General features: G+C 42.7%; 2 protein-coding genes across 3 annotated transcripts in view; one reads left to right on the top strand and one right to left on the bottom strand.

Annotated features, from left to right (window-relative positions):
- The window catches only part of FARSB (phenylalanyl-tRNA synthetase subunit beta), a 34,510-nt gene extending 32,258 nt beyond the window's left edge, over positions 1–2,252 (bottom strand). Inside the window, exons 1-3 of one of the 2 annotated variants that reach the window (XM_064666545.1) lie at positions 2,150–2,252; positions 1,172–1,227; positions 94–248 (exon numbers count right to left, since the gene is read on the bottom strand). In XM_064666545.1, the coding sequence (XP_064522615.1) occupies positions 94–248; positions 1,172–1,227; positions 2,150–2,207 (269 nt within the window). In that variant the 5' untranslated portion in view covers positions 2,208–2,252. The remainder of the gene's footprint in view (positions 1–93; positions 249–1,171; positions 1,228–2,149) is intronic. The other variant, XM_064666543.1, reaches the window with a different exon arrangement.
- Positions 2,253–3,279: 1,027 nt separating this feature from the next.
- MOGAT1 (monoacylglycerol O-acyltransferase 1) lies at positions 3,280–24,572 on the top strand. Its single transcript, XM_064666546.1, has 6 exons — positions 3,280–3,614; positions 14,288–14,466; positions 14,884–15,085; positions 17,661–17,835; positions 21,072–21,271; positions 24,314–24,572. Exons 1-6 carry the CDS (start codon positions 3,521–3,523, stop codon positions 24,466–24,468), a joined length of 1,005 nt encoding a protein of 334 aa, XP_064522616.1. The 5' UTR covers positions 3,280–3,520; the 3' UTR covers positions 24,469–24,572.
- The last annotated feature ends 2,301 nt before the right edge of the window (positions 24,573–26,873 follow it).

The raw sequence follows: 26,873 nt of genomic DNA, 5'->3' as shown, positions 1-26,873 counted from the left end.
TCCAAGCAAGTAGAAAGTTCATTTACTGATCAGAAATGGACTTGTATGTCAACAAATAACCAACCATACGAAAATCTCACAACTCTGCCTTACCTTTCTTTAAAGACCTGCAGTCCTCGGACCAGCCCTTCCAGGCAAAGAAGATCATAACGGTTGGCAGGAACATCAATTTTGTAGAGAACAACATCAGATGCACCCTTTGCCTTTTCTTTGCCTTTTTCTTTACTTATAATGTCTTTCTCAGATGTCTGAAATTAAGAAAAACGTGTTTTGAACCTGAAATAACTTATCACTGACAGGAATGTGACAGTGATATAACACAGTAAGAAAAGACTGTATTAATTAGAAGTTTAACAGTGTAATTTGGATTTATACAACAAGTGGACACACCAAATATGAGAAGCTACACACCATCTTTCTCAGACTAAGAGACTATTTTAAAAATAGAAATTTTAGAAGCAGGAGTCTCCAGGCTGTCAGATCCCAGTAGATAACTGAGACATTTTTGGCAATAGATCGGCAAATGACTTGTTATAATCAAGTCTATTCTGAAATAAAGCATAACACATGCTGTTCAGATGTCTTTTGACATATGTCATTAAAAGATCAATAAATTAAAATTAAAAATCAAAACCAAAATAGGTCTACTTGAAAAAGATTTACTTGAAAAAGATTTACATGTATACATTTATCAGGGCTAGCAAATTTTCACAAGTACAGAATCTAAATCAAAACTTTAAATATGAATTAATTACAACTTAGGTAACAATGTACAGGACAAATATACTTTTTGTGGATATTGCACAAAAGAATGCATACAAAACAAAGCCAAACAAATCTTGTAAAATAGAATCAATATATGGTCTGTGGCCATATTTATGCTGCTAAATAAAATGGGGCCAGAGACTGAAGAATAAGTGTCACAGAGTGCTGACCTCCAGAATGTCCAGCAATATGCCACCTTGGAGTCTCTTGCTTTCAAGGCAATAATTTTTGTATACCAGGGGATTTTTTTCAGATTCAAAACACCACTGTTAATACAACATTGCATTACAATATCCATTTCAATACTGTACCACAGGATACACTGGAAATAATAACTCTTACCAAATATAAACACTGTCAACACACTACCTCTACCAAAAAAGCAACAAATAAAAACATTACTTACAATTTCATCGAGCTCCAAACCAAACTCAAAGCAAAGCTCATCAAATTCTTCATCCGCTGTGAAGGAAGGTAAACTTTGGTTAATAAGCAGATCTCAGATTTAATTTTTTTTGTGTGTTTGTTTTCAATGTTTTCAAACAAGGTAACGAATGATATTTTGAAAAAAAAAAAGGGTAGTAGTAATTTAAAGAATTTTGCTTGTATTTGCATCTGAGTGGCAGCTTCTTTAGTATATGTACATTTAGTGACATGGTATTCTTACAGTCACAGCAAGGGCTTCTGAGCCTTGGAGTTTAGCTCGTCAGAAAAGCTTGTCAGAGCAACTCTGGCCAGAACAGATAATGAAAACAGGAGGGAATAATTGGGCAGCTTCTGCCAACTGCTCCTGTCAGCTTGTTATACAGAGGTTGCATCAACTGCGTCGTAGCATGTAACACAGCCCTGATCTGGCCATGGAGATTTGTCTAAGGAGCCACAGCCCCTGCGTGTACGGCCCTGAACGCTCCTTCAGCCCAAGAGTCGGGAAAGGAGAACTGAATAAAACCACAGTATTCACCCCTTGCTTTGACCACTCCCGCATCTTCTCTCTCCTTTTTGATTTAACCAGTTCCTAAAACAGCCAGTGAAACTCCCAGACAGAACCCGCGATCTGGAAGCGCCCGGTTCTGATTCCCCAAGAGATCTGGGGTCAAACAGCGCCCACGTGGGCCAGGCCGTGCCTGGCGTGCCGGTGGTGCCAAGGAGCAGCCAGGTGGGCTCGGGGGCACCCGTGATGCGCCACCACAGCCCGAGCTCCCCCGGGGGGTCCCAGCTCAGCCCCCGGACACGGGACACACCCCGCGGAGGGCGAGGCCGGCGGGGCTGTGCCCACCCAGGGGCTCGCCGGTCCGGGCCAATCGCAGCCCGGCGGCCGCGGTGCCGGGCCGGGGGATCTCGGGACGCAGCCCCGCGGCGCGGCCGCGGTTCCCGGGACACTCACTGTAGGTCCTGCCCAGCGCCTGGAACAGCAGCTCCCGCTTCACGCTCACGGTCGGCATGGCGGCCGCTCGCACCGCGCCTGCGCTGCCCGCGTGCCAGGCCCCTCCGCGCTGCCCGCGGATCGCCCGCCGGCCCCCGCGGCCCCCGGGGCGGGCACGGCGCGGGCACCGAGGGGACGGGGCGCGGACGGGCGGCCGTGGGGAGGGTCCGCCCGTGCCCTGCGCCCGGGGACGAAGAGGGCGGCGCGCCGGGCCCCGGCAGCGCGGCGGGCAGCTACGGCCGTGACATCAGCCGGGACCCGCGGCGCTGGGGCGGGAGGGGCCGGCGGGGAGCGGGGACACCGCCCGCGGGGATGGGGCGTCCCGGTACTGCCGCTGTGCCGGCGCTGTCCCTGTCCCCGTCCCCACGTGGCACCGCGAGTCCTGGCGCTGTCACTTTGCCCGTTCCCACATGGGACCGCCAGTCCCGGCGCTGTTCCTGTCCCTGTCCCCATACGGGACCGCCAGTCCCGGCGCTGTCCCTGTCCCCATACGGGACCGCCAGTCCCGGCGCTGTTCCTGTCCCCATACGGGACCGCCAGTCCCGGCGCTGTCCCTGGCCCCACACTGGACCAGGAGTCCCGGGCGCTGCCGCCGTCCCCGCGGGGAAGAGGGTTCAGCCGGGGCAGCGGTGTGCAAGTTTCGGGAGTGTGTTTTCTTTTTCACTTTTCATTTTTGTTTGGGACGGTCCCCGTCACGGACACCCCGGCAGCGGGAGGAGGCTGTGCGTGTGCTGGTTTAATCAGAAACGAAAGGCTTGACCCCGAACGCTGCAGGAACTCTTAAGTTCTGGGTCAGCTGCATAAGCTCTTTAATGGCAAGAGCCTTAAGCGCGCCCAGGAGCGCCGGCGCTCCGGCCGCTGCGAGAGGAAACGCCGGCCCGGACGGTCAGGGCAGCGCAGGTGCCGGGGGTGCGGACACACCTGGCTCCGCGGGTGCCGGGGGTGCGGACACACCTGGCTCCGCGGGTGCTGGGGCTCGCTCCGATAAAGCCGCGGGTGCCTCCGCCCCGCTGCCGTTCAGGACCGGGAGCAGCCGCGGTGTCCCGGGCCGTGAGAGCCGTCCCTGAGGAGGGGGCGTAGCAGAACCAGCCCCGCAGCCGCGCCCGGGCTGCGTCCCATTCCCGCTCCAGGATCGGGTTTCCGACGGCCGGGGCGGGCGGTGCCGCCTCTCCGTGGGCAGCGCCGGCGGCGGGAGGGGCGCGTCCTCCGCCGGGGCCGCGGCAGAGCGGAGCGGAGCGGGCAGGTGCGGCGGGCTGGGGCTGCGCCTGGAGCCGCGGCTGGAACCGGAGCCGGCAGGTCCGCGCCTCCCCGCGCTGCTCTCCGCCCGTCAGCATGAAGGTCGAGTTTGCCCCCATCAACATCCCCCTAAAGAGGAGGATCCAGACAGTCGCCGTGCTGCAGTGGATCTTCTCCTTCCTCCTGCTGGGTAACAGCCTTCCTCCTTCCTACCCTTGCCCCAGAGGGAAAACGGCTAAGAATCGGCTTTTTCCGTGGCCGGCGTTACCTGTGTGCGTCGCTCTGTGCCACCCCGTGTCTCCACGTGGGTGCAGAGGCTGCGGCCAGAGGCGAGCAGCTCCCCGGCGATCCCTGGGCGGGGAAGAGCATCGCACTTCTTTCTTTTCTTAAAGCTCTGGATGGCTTTCCCTCTTATTTGGGTCTATTTCTTTCTATGGGTTCTTTTTCAAATATGATCCTAAAAAGCTAGTGACTGTGTCTTCACGTTGAGGTGCTGTCTAGGTTTCTGACAGAAACTTTTTACTGAACATGAGCATAAAGGCTTGTACATGACTAATGCTGTTTTCATTAGTAATTGTGTAAAATAACTTTATATACTGCAGTTCAATAAAATTCTCATTTAACTAGGTGATGAAAATTAATAGGGATCATCAAGGAACTGGCTCAAACGCAGCCATTTCTGTAAATGTCCTCACTTGCTTTGAGGAAGTGTTTGTAACAATTCTACTTGATAAACTTTTTGCACTGATTGTTCCTCTATAATTAATGTTCATAATATCTTAATAGACACCTATCACTAAACACCTATTCACAGCAGCAAATCTTATTCACATGGGTAGTCATCTTGAACTCAGTGGAATGGGTCACTTGATAAGGAAAGATAAGCCTTAACTCTCTCAGACTAAAACCATGGATTGTGTAAATTGGGAAGTGGTTATCAAATAATCTGTTCTGAGGTACAGAGAAACTGATTACCTGTGCCTTACTGGAAATGTTGGAATGCTTTGTGACCGTCTGTGCTTGAGGACTTACAAGGAGAAAAGGAATGTGTGCATATATCTTCCTTGTGTGTCTTACAAATATATTATCCTTCAGATGGTCTCATGTCTTTCAGATGATTTCTTTTTTTAGGCTGTTAGCCCACACATGAAAGATATGCGTATGTGGGAGAAGCATGGAGGGTATGAAGCATCTTCATAGATTTATCCTTAGCATCTGGCTGTTTTCTTACCTCTAAATTATATGTAGTTGGAGTATGAACTGTTTGTGTTTGTGTCTACATGGTAAATAGTCTGTACTTCTAATTTTCTGTTATTGAATTAGATCTTGGCAGCTGCCATTTTTCCAGTCTCATAATGCAGTGGAAGTTCAGTAGCAGTGGAAGAAAGCAATTTTTTATCCTAAAGTAGCAATGCTACTGCAGAAAAACACATCCTTCTGACCTTACTAGAAGTGATTGGGATGCAGAAAATCCACTCTTGCTGTAGTTCAGCAGAAGTAGGCAGCTGTCATCTGCAGCTGGTGGTGTTTGGGAATAAATGTCAAGGAAAATCAACAAGGAAGTGGTCTTATGGCTGGTTATGTTTGGTATAGTGAGTACATGTGACCACGAAAAAGCAGTTTGCAAGAATGTTTGAATTTTGGTGAACAAATTGATTTTAATAATGGTTATCTGCTTGTGCTTCATGGGGATGCTTATCTTTAGGGCTATCCAAGGTGAGCTTTTAATTTCATAGATGTAAGCTTTCAATCATAGTGATCTGGCCAAAACTTTTCATTTAGCTGTAGGAAAATTCAGGTGGCTGAATCCTAAATGACTTAAAGCAATGAAAAAAGGGCTGTTTTCTGAAGTTCTGAATTGTTTCTATGTCTGGATTTTCTGTCTTTTTTTTTCCCCCCCTGCTGTGCAGATAAAATAGGGAAGCATTATCTGTTTGTAAGCTCTTGAACTCAAAAGTGACACTTTGAAATCATGGAGGGGGTGTCCCAATACAACTGAAATACCGTGTGAGCTGATTGCAGGAGACATTTGAGATTTAGGTGTTGTTTGGGGGGTTGTATGTGGCTGCAACTAGTTTATGGCAAGCAAGATCTTATGTAGATTCAGTCTGTCTTGTGTTAAATATCTACATGTGGAAACATGAACAGATAACACCCCATGATAACTAATGATTCATATTATAGATAGAGGTATTATGTTTAGAGCAGTGAATAACCAGGGGACTGCCCTAGCTCCCGAAGTTGTCCATCTAGGTATGTGGTAAGGTGCCATAACTTAGTAAAATGAACAGTAGGACTAACAGATAAAGATAACTCTGAAAATTAGTGCCCTGAATGACAAAAGCTTAATCAGTTAATGATGCCCTTTAAATCGGGGGAGTGACATGTGAAAATGTGATTTGGCACACTGAATAAGCTGTAAGGGGTATGTGAGCCTATTATTTCAACTTGGAATTTGTAATGTGACTTGGATAGAAGACTCAGAAAATCAAGCATTGGTTTTATCTCCCTGGCTGAGAAATGTAAAAATCCCTTTCTCTCCAGGCTTGCTTTCTCGTAATGCTGCATGGTTTTCTGAGACTGTGGAATTGATGACTAAAAATGCCCTCTTGCTTGTGTGACTAAAGGCTATGCACAAGTTGATCTGAAATACAGACATGCAATAGTTGGTGAAGACTGAATCTTATCCCCACTGTAGAAAGAGCGAATCAGTCAAAAAATACTGAAAAAATAGCTGCAGCAGAATGGTACAAGCAAAGTTGTGCTTCTTCATGCAGCATACCAACTTAGGCTGGGTCTGCACTACAGATACATTACTTCTGCTGTACAGCGTAGGCAGAGTAAACATGCCTCTGCCTCAAAAAAGCTGTACAGATGTGCATAGAATTTCATTACACACAAAAGGAACCTCTTTAAAATTCTGGCTGTACGTTCCTGTGCTTCCTTGTTCTGTGCTGCAAGCTGCCAAAGTTCACCCTCAAAGGGAAAAGACAAGTTTTCATTGTAACAGTGATTTGTCTGTTCATTATCCAAGGGCATGACACCAGAAGCCAAAATAAGTTCTGAAATACTGGATTAGATGAGAGAAATGTCCATTCACAGATTCCCACCGTATGCTGGCTGAAACTGCCATATGGTTTCCTATCTTATGTTCTCTAAATGCAGCAGGCCAAAAAAGTTTAGTTATAAGTTCCATGAAAAGATGTTTTAAATGGGCTTCTCTCTTTTGAAAGAAAAGTGTTATGGTTAGTCTGGAGTCCAGAAAACTAAACGTGAAAACTAAAAATGAGGAAATGCTGAAATGATACTGTTACTTGCAGTATTAGGCAGGTATCCAAAAGAGCTTCAGGCTGAATCATAGTGTCAAGCGATTAGTGTTGCACTGCTGAAACAGCAAATATATGAAGTTTTGCAATTTCATAGCACCTACCTTGGAAAAAAGCCGAAACAGACCATTTTGATAGGTAGTTTTATAGCTGTAATTACTTTTATTAGAGATTCATCATCTTGGCCAGGGACTGACAGTCCTGGGGCTGGTCTGGCCCCATTCCAAGCTCGTGCAGCACCCACATCATGTCTTACTGTGAAGCTGCCTGCTCTTGATCACTCTGTGCCATTGTGCAGCCCAACCCCAGGCAGAAAGGCACCTGGAGAAATGAAATCTCCGAGCCTGTAAGTGCTGCTGGACCAACAAAGCAAAGAGGTCACATCACTCACATTTTTGTACCATAGGTTTCATGGTACACACACACACAAAAGGAGTTGTCGCTGTCAATGAATGCAATGGATGTCCCCAGTGTTTAATACAAAATCTTTGTTTTTAAGCTTGGAAATATTTTTCTCAAGAACTTTGAATTAATTGTATGTGTTTACCACTTTGTCCAATATCCTCCTGTTAGGAACAGGTTTTCTGTTTCTTGCACAGTAACTGGGCAGTGATTTATCCTTTGTGTGTGAGCTGTGTGCCTCAGTACTGCACATCTGTCAGTGAGTTTCAGTTTGTATCAGGACATGAGCGGTACCTAGCCAGGAGGTAGATCAAAGGGTTCATTTAAAGACAAAACCATTTAAGCAAAAAACCAAAACAACAAACCAAACCATAAAACAAACAAACAAAACAAAACCCCCAACCAAACAAAACCCGACAAACTAATCAGATTTGACTGAAGTGCTGCTTGGCAGGTGCTTTAGCCTTTTGTTTTCCTTTCTTTCTTATGTGCACAAATCAGATGACAGCATTTTGGAGAAAATAAAGCTAGAAGATGGGTTGGTGAGCTTCTCTCCTGCTAGCTTCTGTGCGACTGATGTGAAAAGGGACAGTGGAGTTTGAGCATGTACAAAATCAAATGCATAACTAGGTAACTTGGGTGGAGTGATGATGTCTTGGATGATGATGATGAGAGAGGAAAATGAGAGTTTAACCCTGTGACAGAGGTACCAGTGTTTTGCTCTGAGACAAGATGGTGGTAGGGGATGCATCCTCTAAGGCTCACTTTTGAGGTCCAGCTGGTCTTCTTCTCGCTGGGGATTTAGGAAGTGACTGTTGTGCAGGCACCCCTGTGTTTACTAGCAAAATACATACAAAATGAGTATGTAATATAAGGTATACTTTAATCTGCATGAAGCCACAAAATAATATGTTGAAGACGTTGTTATATATTAAAGTACATCCTGTTTTCTAGTGATTAAACTTCCGTGCATGTAGGATGAAATAGTCTGTTAATTGAACTTGCTGGAGATAGTTTGGGGTTGTGGATCTGGCTTCCCCAAAAGAGTAGAAATTATGAAAAATTTGCCACAGGGTGAGATATTGCTGCTGGATTAATACGTGATTTCTGTGTTGAGAAAGCAGGTAATGTGCTAAAGCAAATAATAACTTTTTCCCAAAACATGCCATGGTTTTTTGTTATCTGTTGTTGATTTAATTCATCAGTGATAGCTGGCTAACTAATATGGTCTTGTCCTTCCTCAAAGCCTTTTTTAAAAAAAACCTCTTTCAATAATTAAGAAAGGCTCATGGAGCTTAGCTGAGTTATCTTAGCAAGCAGGCTGTAATTGCTACATGTTTTTGTCAGTCTGAACTCATCTATCCATAAAATTTATTGCTGGCCTGTGGGTAGTGACTGAAGTGTGATCACAGAGAATAACAGGGTACTTACTGATGCCTCACTGACTAGTTTTTCTAGGAATGCTGCCTCTGTTACCTTCGTAGGGAGGGAATTTCACCATATATCTGTGTATATTTGTTTGTATCTCTCAAGAATAAGAAGAGAAAATGACTGTGCTGTGTCAGGCCAGAGATGCTGGCCTGGCAACCTGTGTGTGAACATAACTGACACTGGATGCCTAAGGAGAAATAAAAGAAACAGGAAATATGTAGGCTAAATCTGGCAAGCTGTTTTGGGATTTGGTAATTAGTAACTGAGGGATTTATGGTATCCAGACCACACTATCTGCAAGTCAGTAGTGCTTAATGCTCTGTATCTGTAGTTTATCAGTATTTGCCAGTGCAAGGTCTTGGGAACTGCAACCAAATTTCGGCATAAACAAACCTTCAAACCTTGCATCTTAGGGTGGTTTGTATTCATTATCACACCACTGTTGAGATACAGCTCCCTTGGTAGGAATGCTCAAATATCCTTCTGACTGGGGCTCCCATTTGTAACCAATAACCTGACAAAGGCCCTCCACTACAGGAGACTGACACGTATTCAATGAATGCTGGCCACCTGACCACCTCAGTCCTGGAGGTGAATACCAAATTCCTGTGGTCTTCAACAACTTCCCAGTGCAGTTAGTTTAAATAAATTCCCAGCTTTTTCTTTGCCATAATTAAAAAGTGACAGCAGGTTCCTGTGCTCCTGGTGGAAATTTGTAAATTGACAGAATTGCACAGACTAGTAGGCTTTAAACAGGATAGTACTAACGTTATGACTATTTTTTTTAAAAAGAGACTTTCTATGTAAAAGCTGCAGAGGCATGATACTGTTGCCCTAGCAGGTTGCCTCCTTTCAAGTGTTGCCTATTGTCTCAGATCTTACTTTGGTGGGACTGTTGGAGTCTGTTTGTGGTATTTGTTCATTTAAATTTCAGTCACTTTCTTTATGATTTATAAATAATACAGAAAGTATTTCCAGAAATTAAAGCTGATTTTTTTTCTTTTCCAGCGTGAAAGAATCCACTAAGCAGGGAAAGTAATTTTTTTTAATGCCAAAATCAACTTATCAATGGTATCTTGAGGGATAATAGAGAAGAGCATTAGGGATGAAAATATCACTGTGGAATTCTCTTTGTGTGTTCCCTCCAATGTTCTGTTCCTAACCCAGCTCAGAGTCTGAGATCTGAAAACTGAAGGTGTTCCATTGTAGGTACATCAACATGGTTATTGAAGGATATGCCATCTTTTGTTTTGTTGTTTGTTTTTTTTTTTTCCCCTCTGTGTCCACAGGTGTAAAAAATGAGCTTTTCACCTTGCTTTGTGTATTGGTATGCATATGTACTCATAAAGCCCAGAGAAGTACAGTATTAAAAATCACATCTCTACTTGTGTATTCAGTAGAATGCCAGCAGAAAAAAGATGTTTTATTTATCATGTCCTTGGTGCTGAACTCTAAAAGTCTTCATCTCATTTAAGGCATAGCAACATAATGTGTTTAGAGAAAACTTTGCTAATGGCATGTGGGAAACAGCAGGAACTGGCTGGTAGTTCAGAGCTGTCAGGCCGTGTGGAGGTTTTGGAGTGAGCTGCTTTGCACAGGTTTTTGGGGCACTACAGAGAGCCTGTAGTGCTGTTTGGATTGAGACAAGCACCCTTGGCACCTAGGACACACTTGCACTGTCTGGGCATGGTTTGTGACTGCTCTGAGAGTAATGAGAGGCTTTTCTTCTAGTGGACATTTGGTGGCCATCACATTAGATATTACTCAAACATTTTTGACTCCTTAATAACTACAAATGCATTTCGATCTTCCAATTGCGGGCATCCCCTGTATTTTGTCCCCCAATATGCTGTTTTCCTACTTCCTACCTCTGTGGTATTTTAACTATTTTATGAATTTGGTGCCCACAGCTGCAAACTCAGAGCCTGTTCAATGATTAAAGCATCAGGGGTTCAAATATTGGGCAGGATGGCTTCCAGTGCTGCTAACACTACATCCATTGTTTGCAACAGATGAATATCCACATGTTGTAAATAGGGAAATGGAGGAAAAGGGACTTGCCAACATTGGCTGGAAAACCCTATGTTCAGAGTCCCATGGCAGTGATTTTTCTTTTAATCTATATTTCCTTTTCCCTCCACTATTCCAATACACCATAGAGATATTTTTCAAAGCTTTAATTCAATTTCTACCAAAAAATTATTCTTACAGCATACATTGGATTACATCCACGGATGTAATGATAGAGTAGAATGATGAATTCCAAGTTATTGACCTTTTGCCTGGAATTTGTTTATGAATTTGGGTAAAATGGTTGTCATTTGTTTACTCACTGTCTTGTCTGAAGGAGAAAACACCCCGTTTGTGTTTATAGGCTCATTGGGTTTGAGTCATCACTGTTTAACTCACCTTGCAGGCTGCTAATGCATTGAAATAATAAGGAGGTATGGTAAAAGGAATTTGCCACTTGTCTCACAGGGAATGCAGTAATGACTTTGTCCTACAAGATGCTGAGCTCTCCTTAGGAAGTGCTAACAGCACACTTATCTCCCCATACCTTGCACGCACTCAGGAATGTGTTCTACCTAAAGCAAAGCATTGAGCTTGTTGATCTCGTGTACCTTTGTCCGCATAGGATTAAGTGTTGCTATCGGGGCCTTCTCACTGCTGATTTAATTAGGTCTCACAGCAAGGATGCTTTGCTTAAAAAACACCTTTCAGCTATTTGGCTTGGAAACTGATACCAAAAACCCATGTGATTCTGCACTGAGCCAAAAGTGCTTCTGCAAGGAAGGCTAGCAAATATAAATCCTTGACAATTTTTGCATAACAACTTGAAACTAATAGATTTATGGTGATTTAAAAAACTTCTCTCAAACTTAAACTGTGAAATTTTAGCATCCTGTCCAGATTAGCATTCCTAGAAATTCCTGTAGTTTCAGAATCTCTTCTCCAAAGAACAGGTGGCGACTTCCTCAAAAGACTTCTGTGCCCTGTTTTGAAGTGATGCTGGTGTGGGATTCCCAATGATTTCTTCATCTGGAGCAGTGGAATTGAGTGTCATCTTTCACCTGTGTTACTTGTCCTGCATTAGTGGCGGTCCTTAGAACTTGTTGCAACTCTTGTGAGTTTTCCACATTAACTTTGGAGGTCTGTGGGTCTCAATTAGCAGTTGTATTTTTCAAGAGCTCTCACTGAAGTGCTTTTCTGTGCAAAACTGGGGTTGCCTGTTTGAGCAGGAAGCGGTGAGCTTCTGTACTGAGGAATGGAGTATCCTTCAAAATGGTAGATCTGATCCAGCTCTTGGTTTTGTTTATGGTTGTTTCCTTATCGCTTCCTCAGAGCAAGTGAAATTCCTTATTTTTCTGCTCATATCCCTGCCATAAATGTGAATGTTCATCCCTTTCTTTCCTACTCAATCTAACCAGCAACTTTGTTTTCTCTGTCTGCTTCTGGATTCTGTGGTAGTTCTCAGTGACCCCATGACAGGATATTAATTTCTGTTCCGAAGGCACAGTCAAACTAGGCACAAGAACAAGTTGGCTGAAGTTCAGAAAAAGTAAGTATTCAGGTTGAAGGAAACACAAGAGTGTCATCAGGCCAAGTTAAGCTCTGAATTCCAGCAGTTCGAAACCTGCTTCGTCTGGGAAATCTGCTGTGAGTTTTCAATGCCCAAGTAATATCTTTTGAATGAAGGTGATCTAAACTAGGATGAGTGGGTTTTACTGTTGGTCCATCTGCTTATTTCAAAGTTTTCAGTTCTGGTGATATTTACCTAGTGTTAGCCAAAGTATTGCCTGAAGTACTTCTGGTTTTTTTTTGTTTGGTTTGGTTTGGTTTTTTTGTTTGTTTTGTTTTGTTTTTTTAATTCTGCTCTATTTATTGGTGTATTTAGCTCAGCATGGTTTACTGGTATAACTTCTTTTAGGACATAACAAGATATTTCCCCCATGAAAGCCAGTCAACTGGGAGACATCAAGTTCTACTTCTCCTCTGTAAAACATCACTGAAAAATGCCTGTTTCCTACAACTCTGCCTGTTGAGTCTTCCAGTGAGGACTGGGTCCTATTTTGCTTGCCATTCTATAAATACATTATGCTAAAGCCCTGGCTCCTTTTCAAACCTGGAATTCAGGATCTGATCCATGAGCCTGATGGGGTTTTTCAGGAGGTGTCAGAGCAAGCAGGCTGCTGCAGGGAGTACCACAGGGCAGAGAGCAGCAGGTACCTCTGTACTGCTCTTCAGCCAGCGCTGCCCAGGGCTGTTCAAGTTGCTCCAAGAGTGTAAAACTCTTCAAGTTCTACAAAGATAAAGTTTCCATAGTGTTTTCCTGAATAATTATTTGAGAGTTGAGTCCTAAAGTAACACATTGTGTTTAACTGAACAGCTTTTTCTTGCTCTTTGAATTGTGTATAATACAATTCTTATGTATCGTTATTGTAGCAGGATGTACTTATGGATGTATCAGGACTTAAAACTGCTGTTGTGTTTCCATAGCAGTAGTGAACTTCCACTTAGAGTGACATGTTTAGTGGCTGAAGTGGAACCTCTTGATGTTTTGATGTGCTGGTTTAAAGGTAAACCAGCAGGGGAAATGAACTCAACTCAAAACAGAGATTATAAGTCAGAATAACAATTTAATAAAATAATACAATAAGTACAGTTATACAGAGAAACAGTTGGTTTTAACCCACAAAACCCAAATGTATAACCCAGCACCCTGGGGCATGAACAGAGTGGTGTTCTTTGGGCCCCCTGAGTCCAAAGTAAAAGGAGAGGGGAAAACCTGTTGGTGAGAGTGCTGTTGCAGTCTGGTCAAGAGTGGTGATTGCAGTCCAGTCGAGAGTGATGGTTGCAGTCCAGCTGAGAGCGATGAGCTGCAGTCTTCCTCTGGATCCCACGAGTGTTTTCCAAAGTTCCAAGACTCCAAGATTATATATTCTCCAGTTCAGGCAGGAATGCTCTGTTCTTCCCTCAGGGAGGGGAGTTCCACAAAAGAGTGTGAGGACATGGGAGGCACCCTCCTATCTCACAGCCCTCTTAACACCTAGTTTATAGCCTGAGGAGTCAGGCTGCTCTGGGCAGAAGGTGTAAATAGTCTATTGATACCAGTTTCTGGGAAATGGCATGGAAGGCTATAGAATACACAGTTTTGGGTTACACCCATCCAGTGATGAACTGGTCCCAGCTGTTCTAACTAGGACATTTGATCTTGTCTATTGTGTCTCCTTGACCACTGACAGCACTTTTGACTGGGATTAGAACTACCAGTCCCATGTTATAGGTAGAGGAACTAAGAAACAATGGAAAAATGATTGCCCAACACTGCTCTCATTAGAAAAGAGATGGTGCTGTGGTCCCCTTTCTGTTCTTTCCTTCCACAGCTCTCCTTTCTTCTCACTCCCTGCAGCTTCACATCCTTGTTAGCTCCTGCTATGTCCTTTTATTCTGCCTTAGGTAAACCAGATGCTCTCTACCAAACATATCCTGTTGTGCAGTAGAAGGAGAAATAATAGACTGAGGTGATATACCCATGAGATGTTTCACCATCAGGGTAACAATGCAATGTGGAGTAAGTTGAGTTCAGTTTGTATGCCTTGTGAGTAACATCCATAATAAAAATATCAGGGCTGGACATTCAGGGTCTTAAAAGGAGACAAGTGTGATTAATGCTTGCTGTGGTTTCCCTTTTTGTATCTTGCAGGACAGTTTTGCTGTGGATTCTTTGTGATCCTGATCCTGGGCAACTTCTGGTTCCTTGCTGTTCTGTATCTGCTGTGGCTCTACCTCGACTGGGAAACACCATGTGCTGGAGGCAGACGGTCCCAATGGGTCAGAAGCTGGACTGTTTGGAAGTACTTTAGGGAATACTTTCCCATTCATGTGAGTAAGAGGTTTCTCACAGAACTGTAAACATTGGAACAGAGACAGGCTTGAATTGCCATGAGCATGGACAACTGTCTAAGACTCATCTTTGGTAAAAATCTAATACTTACTCCAGGGTGAACTTAACTTCTTTTTAGAACATGGGAAATCTGAGATATAGTGACAAAAAGGGACAGGGCCCGGTTTTCTGCTTGGACTGTTGGGTCACCAGGTAGTGCCTCAGCACAGTAAGTGCTAGACATGATATCTTGAGACACATCTGTTTAAACTTCGTTCATCTGTAAAATGGGACAATAGTTTAAAGTGCTCAGAAGAGATGAATTGTCATCGGTTGTGTCCTGTCAATGTGCAATCTCCGTACTTGTTGTTTTTGAGGTAAGTATTATAATGTCCTCCACTGACTCTATTTTTCAGCTTATAAAAACTTCAGATCTGAACCCAAATCACAACTACTTACTTGGCTTTCACCCTCATGGGGTCCTGGTAGCTGGAGCCTTCGGAAACTTTTGCACCGGTACAAGTTTCAAAAATTTATTTCCTGGGCTTACTCCATATCTTCATATCATGCCCATCTGGTTTGGCTGTCCCTTCTTCAGAGAATACGTAATGAGTGCTGGTAGGTAAAAGCAGAATGTCTCAGCTGTTCCTCCATATTGTAGCTTCTGCTTCAAATGTAGGGTCTATTCCTCTACTTATAAAGGTAAGTAATTTCACTTCAGGAGGATCAGTGTTGATGCTAAATTTAACCTGTATTTTATGATGAAATTTAACAAAACAATTTGGAAGGTTTTAGTAATAGTTTTGTTAAATTATACCACTGAGCTTTTTTTTCCTTTCTGAAAAAAAATTGCTGGTTATCTCTTGAACTGTGAGACAGCAGTACTGAGTACTCATTTTATGCAAGAAGAGAAGGGCATAATCATTTATAATGTTATTTAGTCATGGAGCAGGCACTTGTGAAACAAATTCAGGCTAATCTCTTACCTGAGGGAGCTTAAAGTTTTACTCATTACAAATATCTTTCTAGTCAGATCTTAATTACTTGCTTCTGACTGAGGTCCCATATTGCAAATTTGTGTACTTTTAATTGAGATGTAAACTCTAAAAACAGGATCCTTTTTTCTCTGTTCTGAGCAGCACTTGTCATAAAGGGGTGATATTCATGACTGGTACTGCAGTAATAAAAAATAAGCAATAAAGTTGAGGGAAGAGTAGAATGACTCATGAAATCAGGACTAGCATTCCCCCACAGTGGTTTAATACAGGAGTTATTTTACTTAAATTCACTCAACTAGAGTATTTGAGTATGGTCTGATGCACAAGACTAGGTTTGGGAGATAGAGATGTAACTTTATTCCTGACTGTAACACAGGTGGTGTGATCTCAATAAGCTGTTCAGCTGCTCCATTCGTAGAAACAGATCTAGGGGGTTGTTCAGATTAATATCAGAATTACATATCTACATATACATCAACATAGCAGAGAATGCCTTTCCAGGCAAATGTTATTTCTGAGGGGATTCTTTGAGGCTTGCAAAGTGAAGGATTGGCAGTGGTAGAATATGACAATTTTAAATAGTGTCTTTTAAACCCTGTTAAACTTCCTAGGCTGGAAGTCAGCTTTACATGTTTTTGGCATCTTGACCCCGAGGAACAAATATTTACCTGCAGGATAAGAAACAACTGCAGTAAAAAGCATGCTAAAGAATAGTCAGCATTGGAGCTCGGTTTTCACGGGTATGCAGCTGATAAACCAGAGAGGACCTTCAGTGTCATACAGGTTATCAGTCAAGTCATGGAACACAAAATCTTCTATGTACTGAAAGCCATGCTCCTAGCACATTGTTTCATCTCCCAGTGTTGTTCTGCCTGTCTCCAAAGCCTGCCAGGCTGGAGTTGTCATTGCAGAGCTGTGCTCTGAGCGAGCAGTGAGCAGTGCCTGCATGCAGGCTGACATCTCTGCCTCAGCAGTGGGACACATTTGTCCTGGGGAAAGACAGTGGCCCTTGCTTTCCTTTCCAGAGAAGATGCAAGCTGATGTGTGAACGAGCATCACTTGAATTATTTGTGAGTCTCAGGTCAGCTGCATTTTTCAGAGTAAAAGTAACTGTGAAAACCTATATGGCAAATGGAAGTAGCTTTTTACTGAGGTCTGAACTTGCTCCAGTAGCAAGCTATTCCTCTTGGTGGCCAGCTCTCAAAACGAGGTGACAGTCATTTTTCCTTTTTTATGAAATTTTTATGATCCACATTGTAATGTCCCTGAGAGAAAAACACCCAAGCGAGTACCAGGACATCCAAAAGAGTGCATTTTGATACCAGCTCTGTAAAACCAACTACAACATCAATTAGACTTGATCTCTAAATTATCATTTGGATTATATTAATTCAGCACAGTGTTTTTAAACACGGCTTCTGGGTAAATGGTACTACTATGAGCCTTTGAAGTAAAAATCAGGGCACAAAGGAACTCTGGAAGGGTTAGGTGCATATCTGTTAGAAAGGGGATTTTTCAAAGCACCAAGTCCAGAGCAAGATCTAAATCATTGATAAAGGCTCATAGAGCAGCGTGCCTCTGATTAGAAGTACCAGTGGGAGTACCACAAAAGCTTCATGTAGTCTGCTATTTTAGCCTAAATAGGTTGGTGAGTGCTGGGGCCTGGTTACTAGAGAATGAGCTGTTGCAATCACTAGGAACAGTACAAGTTCTGCTGCTTCTAATGTTGTCGGGCCATTGCCTTAAATGGAGCTGCTGCTTTATAGCTTTGAAAAGAATGAAGGGGATCAGCTTGGCACTGTAGCTCCATTGAGTTAACAAGTCCTCTATTCATTCTTTTAACCCTCTGTGCCTGTGTTTATATGCACCTGCTGTATGGCTTTAGCTGCTGCCTCTCAGCAGTATCTGCTGCCATTCAACTCCTCTGTTCCCAGGCACAGAGTCTCTCTGAGGGGGAGTTAACGTGGCAGAGGAGCACACTGGAGAACTCAAAACTCTTGCAGTAGTCAACAGCATTTAGCTCATGAGTGTGAATCAAAGGACTTGCCTAAGACCAAATTTGTTACAGAGTTGAACTCTGTCCTGTGTTGTTATAATTTTGAAACACAGTCTAGATATTTAAAAATATTTCTTAAATTCCATTGTACTTGCACGTGAAGATCCAGTGGTCACTCTTAAAATGTTTTCTCCTGAAGGAATGGTTTCTGCATCCAAGGAGAGTGTCTCGTATGTGCTGAATAATGAAGGAGGTGGCCATGCATCTGTCATTGTGATTGGAGGAGCAGAGGAGTCTCTGAATGCACATCCTGGAAGTCTAACACTGAACATCCTCAAGAGGAAGGGCTTTATTAAAATGGCCCTGAAACATGGGTAGGTTTCCCATTTAGGCTGATGTAGTAAGCATGCTTTGAATGCAGATTGATTCTTAAATATAGTTCATATTATATAAACTTAGAGACTTTGAAAGTTACTTGTCTAAGAACATGGAGATATCTGGCACAGGAGTGAGCCTGTCCACCTAGATCCTATCTGGGAGTGTTGAAAACTCCCTTTGACTTTCATAATTTGTAAACAGTAGGTGTTATTAGCATGTCTTTTGTTTCATTTGTTTCTTGCACTAGCAAAGAGTAAGAATTATGAAACAATATTAGTAAACCTTGGCTGGTTTTGCTGAGTAGAACAAACATTCTGTTGTCTGGTATGTAAATGGAAGTTACATTAAGATAGACTTTTCTTATCAATTTAAGCAAACAAACAAATTGAAAAGCCAGGCCCTGTTTTATTAAATCACTGAAAATCTGTGGTCGAGGAAGATCTGCTTTCACCATTATTCTAAAGACTTCCTTTTGAAGATTGTTATTTGCAAAAGTAAGTTCCTGGGAATTTTTGGTGAAAAACTAGCTTACTTTTTATTATCAAGCAGCCATCAGTGTGTAACTAAGCAGAGATGGTATTATCTTTTGAGTGATTTACATATTAGAAGCTATTGTGTTTGTTCTGGACTGGTCTAGATGGCTTGTATATTAGAAATATTGGAACCAATGACTTGTACCTGATAAGCTTTCTGAAAAGCTCCCAGGATTATATATTGACATGTGAAGCAATGAGAAAGAAATACTAGTCTTGAGAAATCTGTAACAGCTTTTTAAGCTATTAACTGGAAAAAGGTGGTCTACAAGAAGAGCTCTCTGTTTTCACACAGGATGCTAAGGTCTGTTCTAGAAACTGTTCTGTGTCAAAATTCCAAGAGAGTTCCTTATACATATGACTAGGAGACTCATAAAGGACCTGTTTGCCAATAGAAAGTAACATTTTAGTCTAATTTGCACCCAGAAACACCTCTTGTGTATTTGAATTAGAACTTTAGCACCTAAATGAGTCTTTACTCATTTTCTGCTCAGCTGCTGATTAATTCAGTGGGATCCTCAACACTCCCAGTAGCTTTTACTTGTTTTAACCATAAAATTTAGAAGAATAGTTAGGTGCCCTTTTTTTCTCTTTTTTTTGGCATGTTGATAAATGTCTGGTCTGTCAGATCACAAAGGCTGGTCATTATCTCTCATCTAAATTGATTTGGATTGAGAAATCAGATACACCTGGGCCTGTCGTGGCCTTGATTTCAAAAGCATCTCTAACACATAACAAGAAGATCAGGACACTTACAAAACAGAGGAATGGCTGCTGTGGGACAATATGACTCTAACAGAGCTCTTGCCCAAAGATTCTGTATTCATTAATTGCTTCGGGTTTTAACGTTTTGTTTCTAAAAAGTAACAAAATGTGAAGAAAGCTTCCAACCAATGTGGCACTGAAAGGGTAAGGGAGGCCTGCAGGACATGGATGAGAAGAGCCACCTGCCATCAGTGCCTGCACACATTCCTGGTGCTCATGAACTGCAGCATCAAATACCAAGAGAGGAAGGGGCAATGCAGAAAGCTGTCCTCTCTGCCCCTGGCTTCTGTGCTGCCAGCACAGAGAAGCTGTGTTCCTCAGCTAGGAACTTGTCAAAAGTGGTCTGAATATGTCAGCAGAAGTCCTGCACTTCTGCAAAAGATATTGTGGTCCAAGGTAGTACAAATATCTGATATGAAGAAATCTTAAAGACATGAAACAAACGGCGAATCAGCCGACTTATCTTTAGTTTCATAACCATAAGTTACTTATTTCTCTGTCTCAGCCTCCTACATAGCATCTTGCAAAAGCCTTCACCAGATTAAAACAAATCCCACAGTGTCAGGGTACTATTGCACCACACGATATTCCTGTTTGTCTTAGTGTTGGAGTAAAAAGTGGAGTTTTTACATGGCCACAGTAAGTACCAGGCTTTATAATATTTCCTTTACAGGTGGATGCTGATATGTGCTCCACTGGAGAAAGAAACTTTGAGCAGACACCTATCAGAATAGTAGGTGGGAATGATAGTCTGTGTGAGTCCTCAGGCTAAAGAAGCTGTTGAAGCAGTTGATTTTTTTCTGTACTGGTGGGTTTTGATTGTCCACAGTATTTTCCTGCCAGCTCTGTCCTCAGTGCATCCTCCATCCTCCTCAGGCATTCAGAGCCATGCAGAAATTCATCCTGACAATATTATAGCAATGCTGCTATTTTACAGTAAGGTTTTCCTCAAAGATAATGTGACTGCATGGAGCTAAAATATAGAAGCTAAGACTTAAGTAAAGCAAATAAAACATCTATGAATCCTTCAGAGACTGCTTAGGATTACCCTGCTCTTTTTTTCTCTAAACTCTGTAGAATATTTAATGAAACTAAGCATTATTCAAAAAGCATACTGCAGTCAAGGTTTTCAGTATAATGGTGGGTTTACCTGCTGGAGACAACTGCACTGATTCCATCTACCCAAGTAGTTTGTCCAGGAGTCAGTGCCTTTCCTGCCAAGCCAATTCATGAACTGAATGAGAATTCATTAGGCTGTACAAGAGCCAAAGCGAGTTCATGTAATTTCTCTGGGTATGATTTGACCTCTGGTAATAATGGATTAAGGCTGGTGTTTTCAAAGAAGTCTGGAAGAAGCAGGATTTCACTGGGAACTGGACAGCAGAGGAGAACTTTGGCATTGCAGTCATGTCTGTGAGGATGTCTGTTTTTTATCATGGCTTTTAAGCTGAAATCAAGGGCATGCATTATGCCAGTCAAAAGACAAAGGCAAGCCAAGATCTGGTTTTGATGCCGCCCAGCTGGGAGCATTATAAGGTTAGAAATGAGGCTTCTTTGCTTCCCAATGGAGAAAATGTAGTGCAGCAAGTGTGGACTTGCTGAAACAGGAGTGGATAAACTCGTACTTATGATATATACAATTACTCACTTTTATGATTACAGTCATAACAAGTTGCAATAGGTACCAACCAAACACTGCCAAAATCTAGTTGCTAGTTGTATGCCTATCATTTTTTTTTTTTTTAAACACAAACCACCCAAGGCATCAAAAAGCAGCTGCACATCAGAAGAGTTGAATGCCTGTTGCTGATGAAATCTAAAGCTGCTGAAGCTTTCTGTGCTGGGTACTGTGAAACTGTTTCCACGCTGCTGATGTGAACTGCAGTGTGAGTGCAGGCTGATGTGGGGTTCTCAGTGCCCTCTTTGTTTTACAGAGCTCATCTGGTTCCGGTGTTTTCCTTTGGGGAAAATGAACTATTCAAACAAGTTGCAAACCCCAAAGGCTCGTGGCTCAGAAACATACAGGAGAAGCTGCAAAAGATAATGGGCTTTGCTTTACCCCTGTTTCATGCTAGAGGAGTATTTCAATACAGTTTTGGCATAATACCTTACAGGCAACCTATTCATACTGTTGGTAAGTTCCCTGTGCCTTTTCTAATGCTTTTGCAAATGTTTAGAAATTCATCTGTGTGCTGCTTTATAGATTTGTTATAATAGAAAGAATTGATTATTGTGCATGTAAAACCAGTATGTGAGATTTAAACTATTTTTCTTTAATTGCTATCCTTCCCAGTTAAAAGGGGAGGTTTTCTTCTCCTTTCCCCTTTCTGCCCTAGGCCATATCATACTCTTCATTCTCAGTTACTCCCAGGCTTCTATCCTTAGCAATCCACAAAGAAACGCAAGGGTTGTCCAGTCCATACCAGAGGGATCCCACGGCTCTCCAGCTGTTGCTGTGGATTCTGGATGCTGCAGTTATCATGTTAGAAGCCCAGAACCTTCATTTCTTAGCTCTGCAGAGAAGTAACAGTTGGGTGATGCCACCACAGCAGTGCTCTGGGGCAAGGCTACTAGAAGGAACTTGTGTGGTCCTGACCTGGTGTTCATCAGGACAGAGGGAAAGATGGAGGAGGAAAGGGAGAGGGCACCTTGCAGCACCTCTGCCACAGCCCTTGGGCTTTGCAGGTCTTTAGGATGTTTCCTTCCCTTTTGGTTTTTTCCCCATGGAAAGATCCAGTCATGTTTACTTGTGAGTGTTCATGCCAAAACAGGCAGTTTGGAAGAGTGTTTTTCCCCAAAAGTTTTCATTACTGGTCATCTATTCTCACTGGAGTGAGGAACTGAATATATTTTTAATGGCTTTAACTAGTGCTATTGACAACCACACTTTTTTTAAAAAAAAGTGATGCTGGGCATCATGCAAAAGCAATACTTCTCTGTCTTTATACTTTTTGACAAATAATTTTTTGCCAGATTCTGACTGGAGTGAGCTAAGGAAGCCTTTTTCCAAAGAAAAGTAAATCAAGCTTTTCTGGTGTTCCACAAGGGACATTTAATGTGGCCCTCCATTTAATGGAGGGATGATTTGATTTTAGTATGAAGCAAATAAAAATGTTTAAGACAAAAATGTATCTCTTATGTTAAATTTCATGCAGATCTGTGTTTTATCACTTCATGCAGTTAAATATTTTGAAAAGATTTAATTTTTAAAGCCCCCATTGTTCATAGGTAGGCTAAAAATGTCACTTATTTTAAAGCCAGAGAGTTAAGGAAGCATTGGAATGAGATGTATTGGATGACCTAAAATGTATTTTCTGCAATTTTTCCTTTGGCTGATGACATTGAGACTGTTCTGAAGCTTAAAATGTCTTACTCTGAGTCAAATCATCATTGTAATATTTACTGCAAGTGCAGAGGTGGTCCCTGGCAAGAGCACAGGAGTGCTACAAATCAGCAAGACCAGAGTCTTGCAACAGAACTCATAAGATCTGATGAAATCCTTTACCTTTATCTTTCTTCATGTTTGAGAACTATCACGATGTCCTTGTGTCCTTGGAGGTGTGTGGGTTATTCTTGGTATGGCTCAACATGGCTTGGAAAGCATTGGCTCTGCTTCTGAGAGCTGCAGAGTCACAGTGAGCTCTACCTGAGCCAGGTTCACAGATTGCAGAGTATGCTGAGTTGGAAGGGACCCACAAGGATCACCAGTTAGCTGTGTTGACAGCGTTTTACTCCTGGTTCAGAAGTCAGGGATCCTAAAGCCATTCAGCTAAGCCAAGGTTTGTGCAGTCTGAGTGTTTTGGGCTTGATCAGTACTTCTGTTTTTCCTGAAAATTATTACTGCTTTTCAGAAATAGAGACAACTCTCAAATATCAAATTTAGCAGGTTTCTTAAAGCTGCACATAAAATTAGGGAGATGAATGTAGTTTCTAATTCCACAAGAAATCTCCACTCTTGGGAGAAGAGGCTGTTGCAGAAGGGCTTGGGGTTTGTTTGCTGTTTCCAGTCTTGCTTCTGGAAATCCTGTATTGTATGTATATTGATTTCATACCCCCTAAGGTATTGCTCAATCTGGGGCTGGGTTCCCAGTCCTATCCACGTAAAGTCTGAATTTCAGCACCACAGAGGGCCTGAGAGCTGTTGGCAGCTGAAGCTGCAGCTGGAAAATGCAGACTCAGCCTCTCTGTGGTTCTGGCTAGGCTTCCCTATAGTCAACACCATTCAATTTGAAGTGGCAACATCTCTTGAAAGGGATTTTCAGGTGCCTCTGGAAAAGCTCCTGGGGGTGCTTTTAACTCTCTGCTTTTCTACAGATTTTCTTTGTAATCCAGGTTTGGGTCTTGGTGCCTCCAGTGCCAGAACAGCTGTCAAAATCTGCAGTGATTGAACAACACAGGGAAGACTGAGATCATGGGAAGCTTCTCTTAGCACATCACAGGCTTTTTAACAATAGCTTTTTGTAGAGGAGGAGACTGCCCTCCGGACTTCCATGTTCCCTCTTGCTCTCGCTCTGATGGAGCAAGTAGCAGGCTTTGCAGTGCCTGGAGAACATTTTGGTTGCAATTACATTTGTGGGCAATGGATGGTTCAGAGACACCTTAGAGGGCCTGGGAGTTTACATGCTACCGTAGGTTGACGTCACTGACAACATTTCTGGTGCAGTGATACCCATTCTGTAAAAAACTGGAAGGTAACTGTGTTTCCTGCAGTCCTGTTTTGAGACTGTGTGGTTGAGGGCACCACTGTTGTCTTAGGCATGTCCCACACACTGAATAGCTTTAGTATTCCCATCAGAACAGAAGACTGTGAGAAAGTACATTTTTTAAATACTATGTTGAACTTGTGGACAGCACATAACCCGTGGGATTGTATCTTGAAGTGTAAACTGCTCCTTCAAGTTAGAACTTAATCCCCTTCTCACCTGCTCTTTTGCTGCCAAACTGAAATGGTGGGGGTTTTAACTGATTTTACCTGAACTTCAGCAAAAAGCAAGTGAAAAAACAGACCCTGGACTCAGGTTTGTGAAAGGCAGGATCAAGCCCCATGGCAAGAGAATTGTGCTGTGATTCTGCCATCTCCCTGGGAGCTGTGTAGCATCTGTTACAAGAGGGACAGCAATTCTAATTTAAAAGGGATGTCAATGAAGCTAATGCTGCTGTTGTGTTTGATTTGCAGTGGGAAGCCCCATCCCTGTGAAACGGAACTTGAACCCCACCACTGAAGAGATTGATGAGCTACATGCATTGTATCTACAGAAACTAAGGCAATTGTTTGAAGAACACAAAAGAAATTATGGGATCCCTGAGCATAAATCTCTCATCTTCGAATAGCAAATTACAATTTGAAATTCCAAATCTCATGGAAAGAAACAGTATCTGCTGAAAGATATCTTTGTTGCAATCCATATTTTGCAATCTGTAATTATCCTTATGCAAGGAATACTTTTAAGAAGGGATTATTAGATGATTTTTTGATTTTTATCTTACCCTTGGGTGGGGGGGAAATCTTTGGGATATAAGCCTCAAAGCCAGTGCTGTTTTGAGTTGTCCTTTTAGGTTTATCTATACCAGAAATGCAAGTGAGACATCTCACACAGATCTTCTTACCACCATGGTACCTACCTATAGCTTTAGCACAGGAAATTGCCCCAGCATGAGATCGTGAGCAGGAAAACTATAAACCCAAGAAGTCTTTAATTAGAAGTTAAGAGACTTTCCAGCATTTATCAAATGTGGCATCAGGTTGTTCTCTGAATCCCAGAAACGCCTGCTGCTCTTCCACAGAAATGAAGGTGTGTGTTTTCAGCAGATGGGTATTGTAAACCTTTTACATGAGAATTCAAGAATAAATAGGAGCTTTCAGCCCTGAATAGGATATTGGCAAAGGTGGTTTGTCCGAGTTAGGAAGCAAAGCAAACCTTCTGTTTGGAGGAGAACAGTGTGTTGAGCTTTTGTGTGCGTGTGTGTGCTGGGTGGTGGGAAGCACTGAATGATGTGACTTTGGGACAATCTGTGTTTTGAATCATCTGTTTGATAGTTCCAGCTTCAGAGGAGATGGCAGGCACAGGACAGGAGAAGTGAGGGAATCATGTGAACTTTACACCTTGTGCAAAGTAAAAATGATCTTATGTCAAGTACTTGCACAGAAGGAGGGGGAGCCCCGTTTGCTCAGTCTTGTTCTGAATCTTCACCAAGGAAAATGTACTTGATAATGCCTTTTTCTTCCCCACTGACAGATGTGGGGAAGTATGTGTAAAGCTGCTCTGCAGTGTGACACAGCTGCAATGCCAAGGCAGTGTGAGCAGAGCTGTAGGGTGCAGCAGGTTAAGAGGAGGCTTTGTATATAAACCAGGTACCTTAAGTTGTATCCTAAATGTGGATATCCATTTCAGAAAAAAAGGAAAAAAATCCAAGCCAAACTGTTTTTCAGTTAAAATGCCTAGGTCTTGGAGATTACGGTGTGTGGAGAGAATTGTAGTATATTACTGATTTTTTTATGAGATAAATTCTTGTGTTTGTACATACTTTCTATCTGCATGTGGACTTTGCAGATATGATAATGAACAATTTGTTTTGCTTTAAGCAGTTTTGGTGCCTGAATATTACATCGATTAGGTGCTCTGGCAAGTTGTGCACAGGGTTGTCAGGCAGCCTGGGGCATCTGCAGATGGTTCAGTTCAGCACTGGGATGCTCCAGGAATTAGCAGGGCACACTGCGTGCTTGCTGGGCTGGAGGCTTCTTAGAAGAAACACAGTTGGGACTTTAGGAACAAGGTAGAACTCTGTAAAGAAAGTATCTTAGCAAGATGAAAATGTTTAAAGAAAAGAGTGGAAAGATCTCAACTCTGTTATAGAGTGAACTCCTAATGAACCAAAGCTCCAAAGCCAAACAAGTATTTGCCAGACAGAGCAGATGTATGTGTTCCAAAAACCCCCCCAGCAACAAGTTGGTTTCCTTAGGAGAGCTCTTCCTTTTAGTGTATGGATGTAGGCAACAATGCGCCAGCGAATCCCGCTCTCATTTTCTCTTGGACAATAGGGTCTTTCTGGGAACCAGGGCTGGAATTTGCACTGCCTGAAGAAGCCCCTCTTCCCTGACAGACTGCTGTAAATGTGCCCATAATTCACCTCTACTTGAGCTTTCTTGCTGCCATATGTGTTCGCCCTCCCTTCCCATGCCTTTGCTGCCTGATGATCACTGTGGTGTAGGCATCTTACTTCCTCACTCTCTGTCCATCTTTCCCTGGGTTGAGATCTCTGGACTGTCTGTGCATGTAAAATATTGAGTGGTGTCTTCTCATTCAGCAGAAATGGGTTTTAGGAACAGGGTTTGAGAAGAGCAAGCACTGTGACTGTACAGGTTTGACAGGAGTTTAAGATCAGGATTGTTTCAGCACTTGGAAGGGCATGTTTCTAGGGAGGTCAAACACAGCAGGTTTTTCCTGGGCAGAGATCTGTAGGTTCCTAAGCATGGTACTAAGTGATGAGCCCTGAGCAGTCATTTTTCCTTAACCAGCTGTGTGAAATTTCCTTTGGATCTGTTTCTTTGCTGCCTGCCCTGATGAGTAGTGCTGATTATTCATGAAAGAAGAATTTGAAGTCCATGTCAGACTGTTCTATCCTAGATCATCTGCTCTAATGAGATATTTCCTCTCATTCTCTATTTGTTCTTTTTACATTACTTTATGATATAGAAGCTCAGGCTGTATGTAAATTTAAAAACATTAATGTTGAGG

The sequence above is a fragment of the Pseudopipra pipra genome, chromosome 10, assembly GCF_036250125.1.
Source record: "Pseudopipra pipra isolate bDixPip1 chromosome 10, bDixPip1.hap1, whole genome shotgun sequence".
Classification (NCBI taxonomy): domain Eukaryota; kingdom Metazoa; phylum Chordata; class Aves; order Passeriformes; family Pipridae; genus Pseudopipra; species Pseudopipra pipra.
This window is presented reverse-complemented; position numbering and strand designations above follow the sequence as displayed.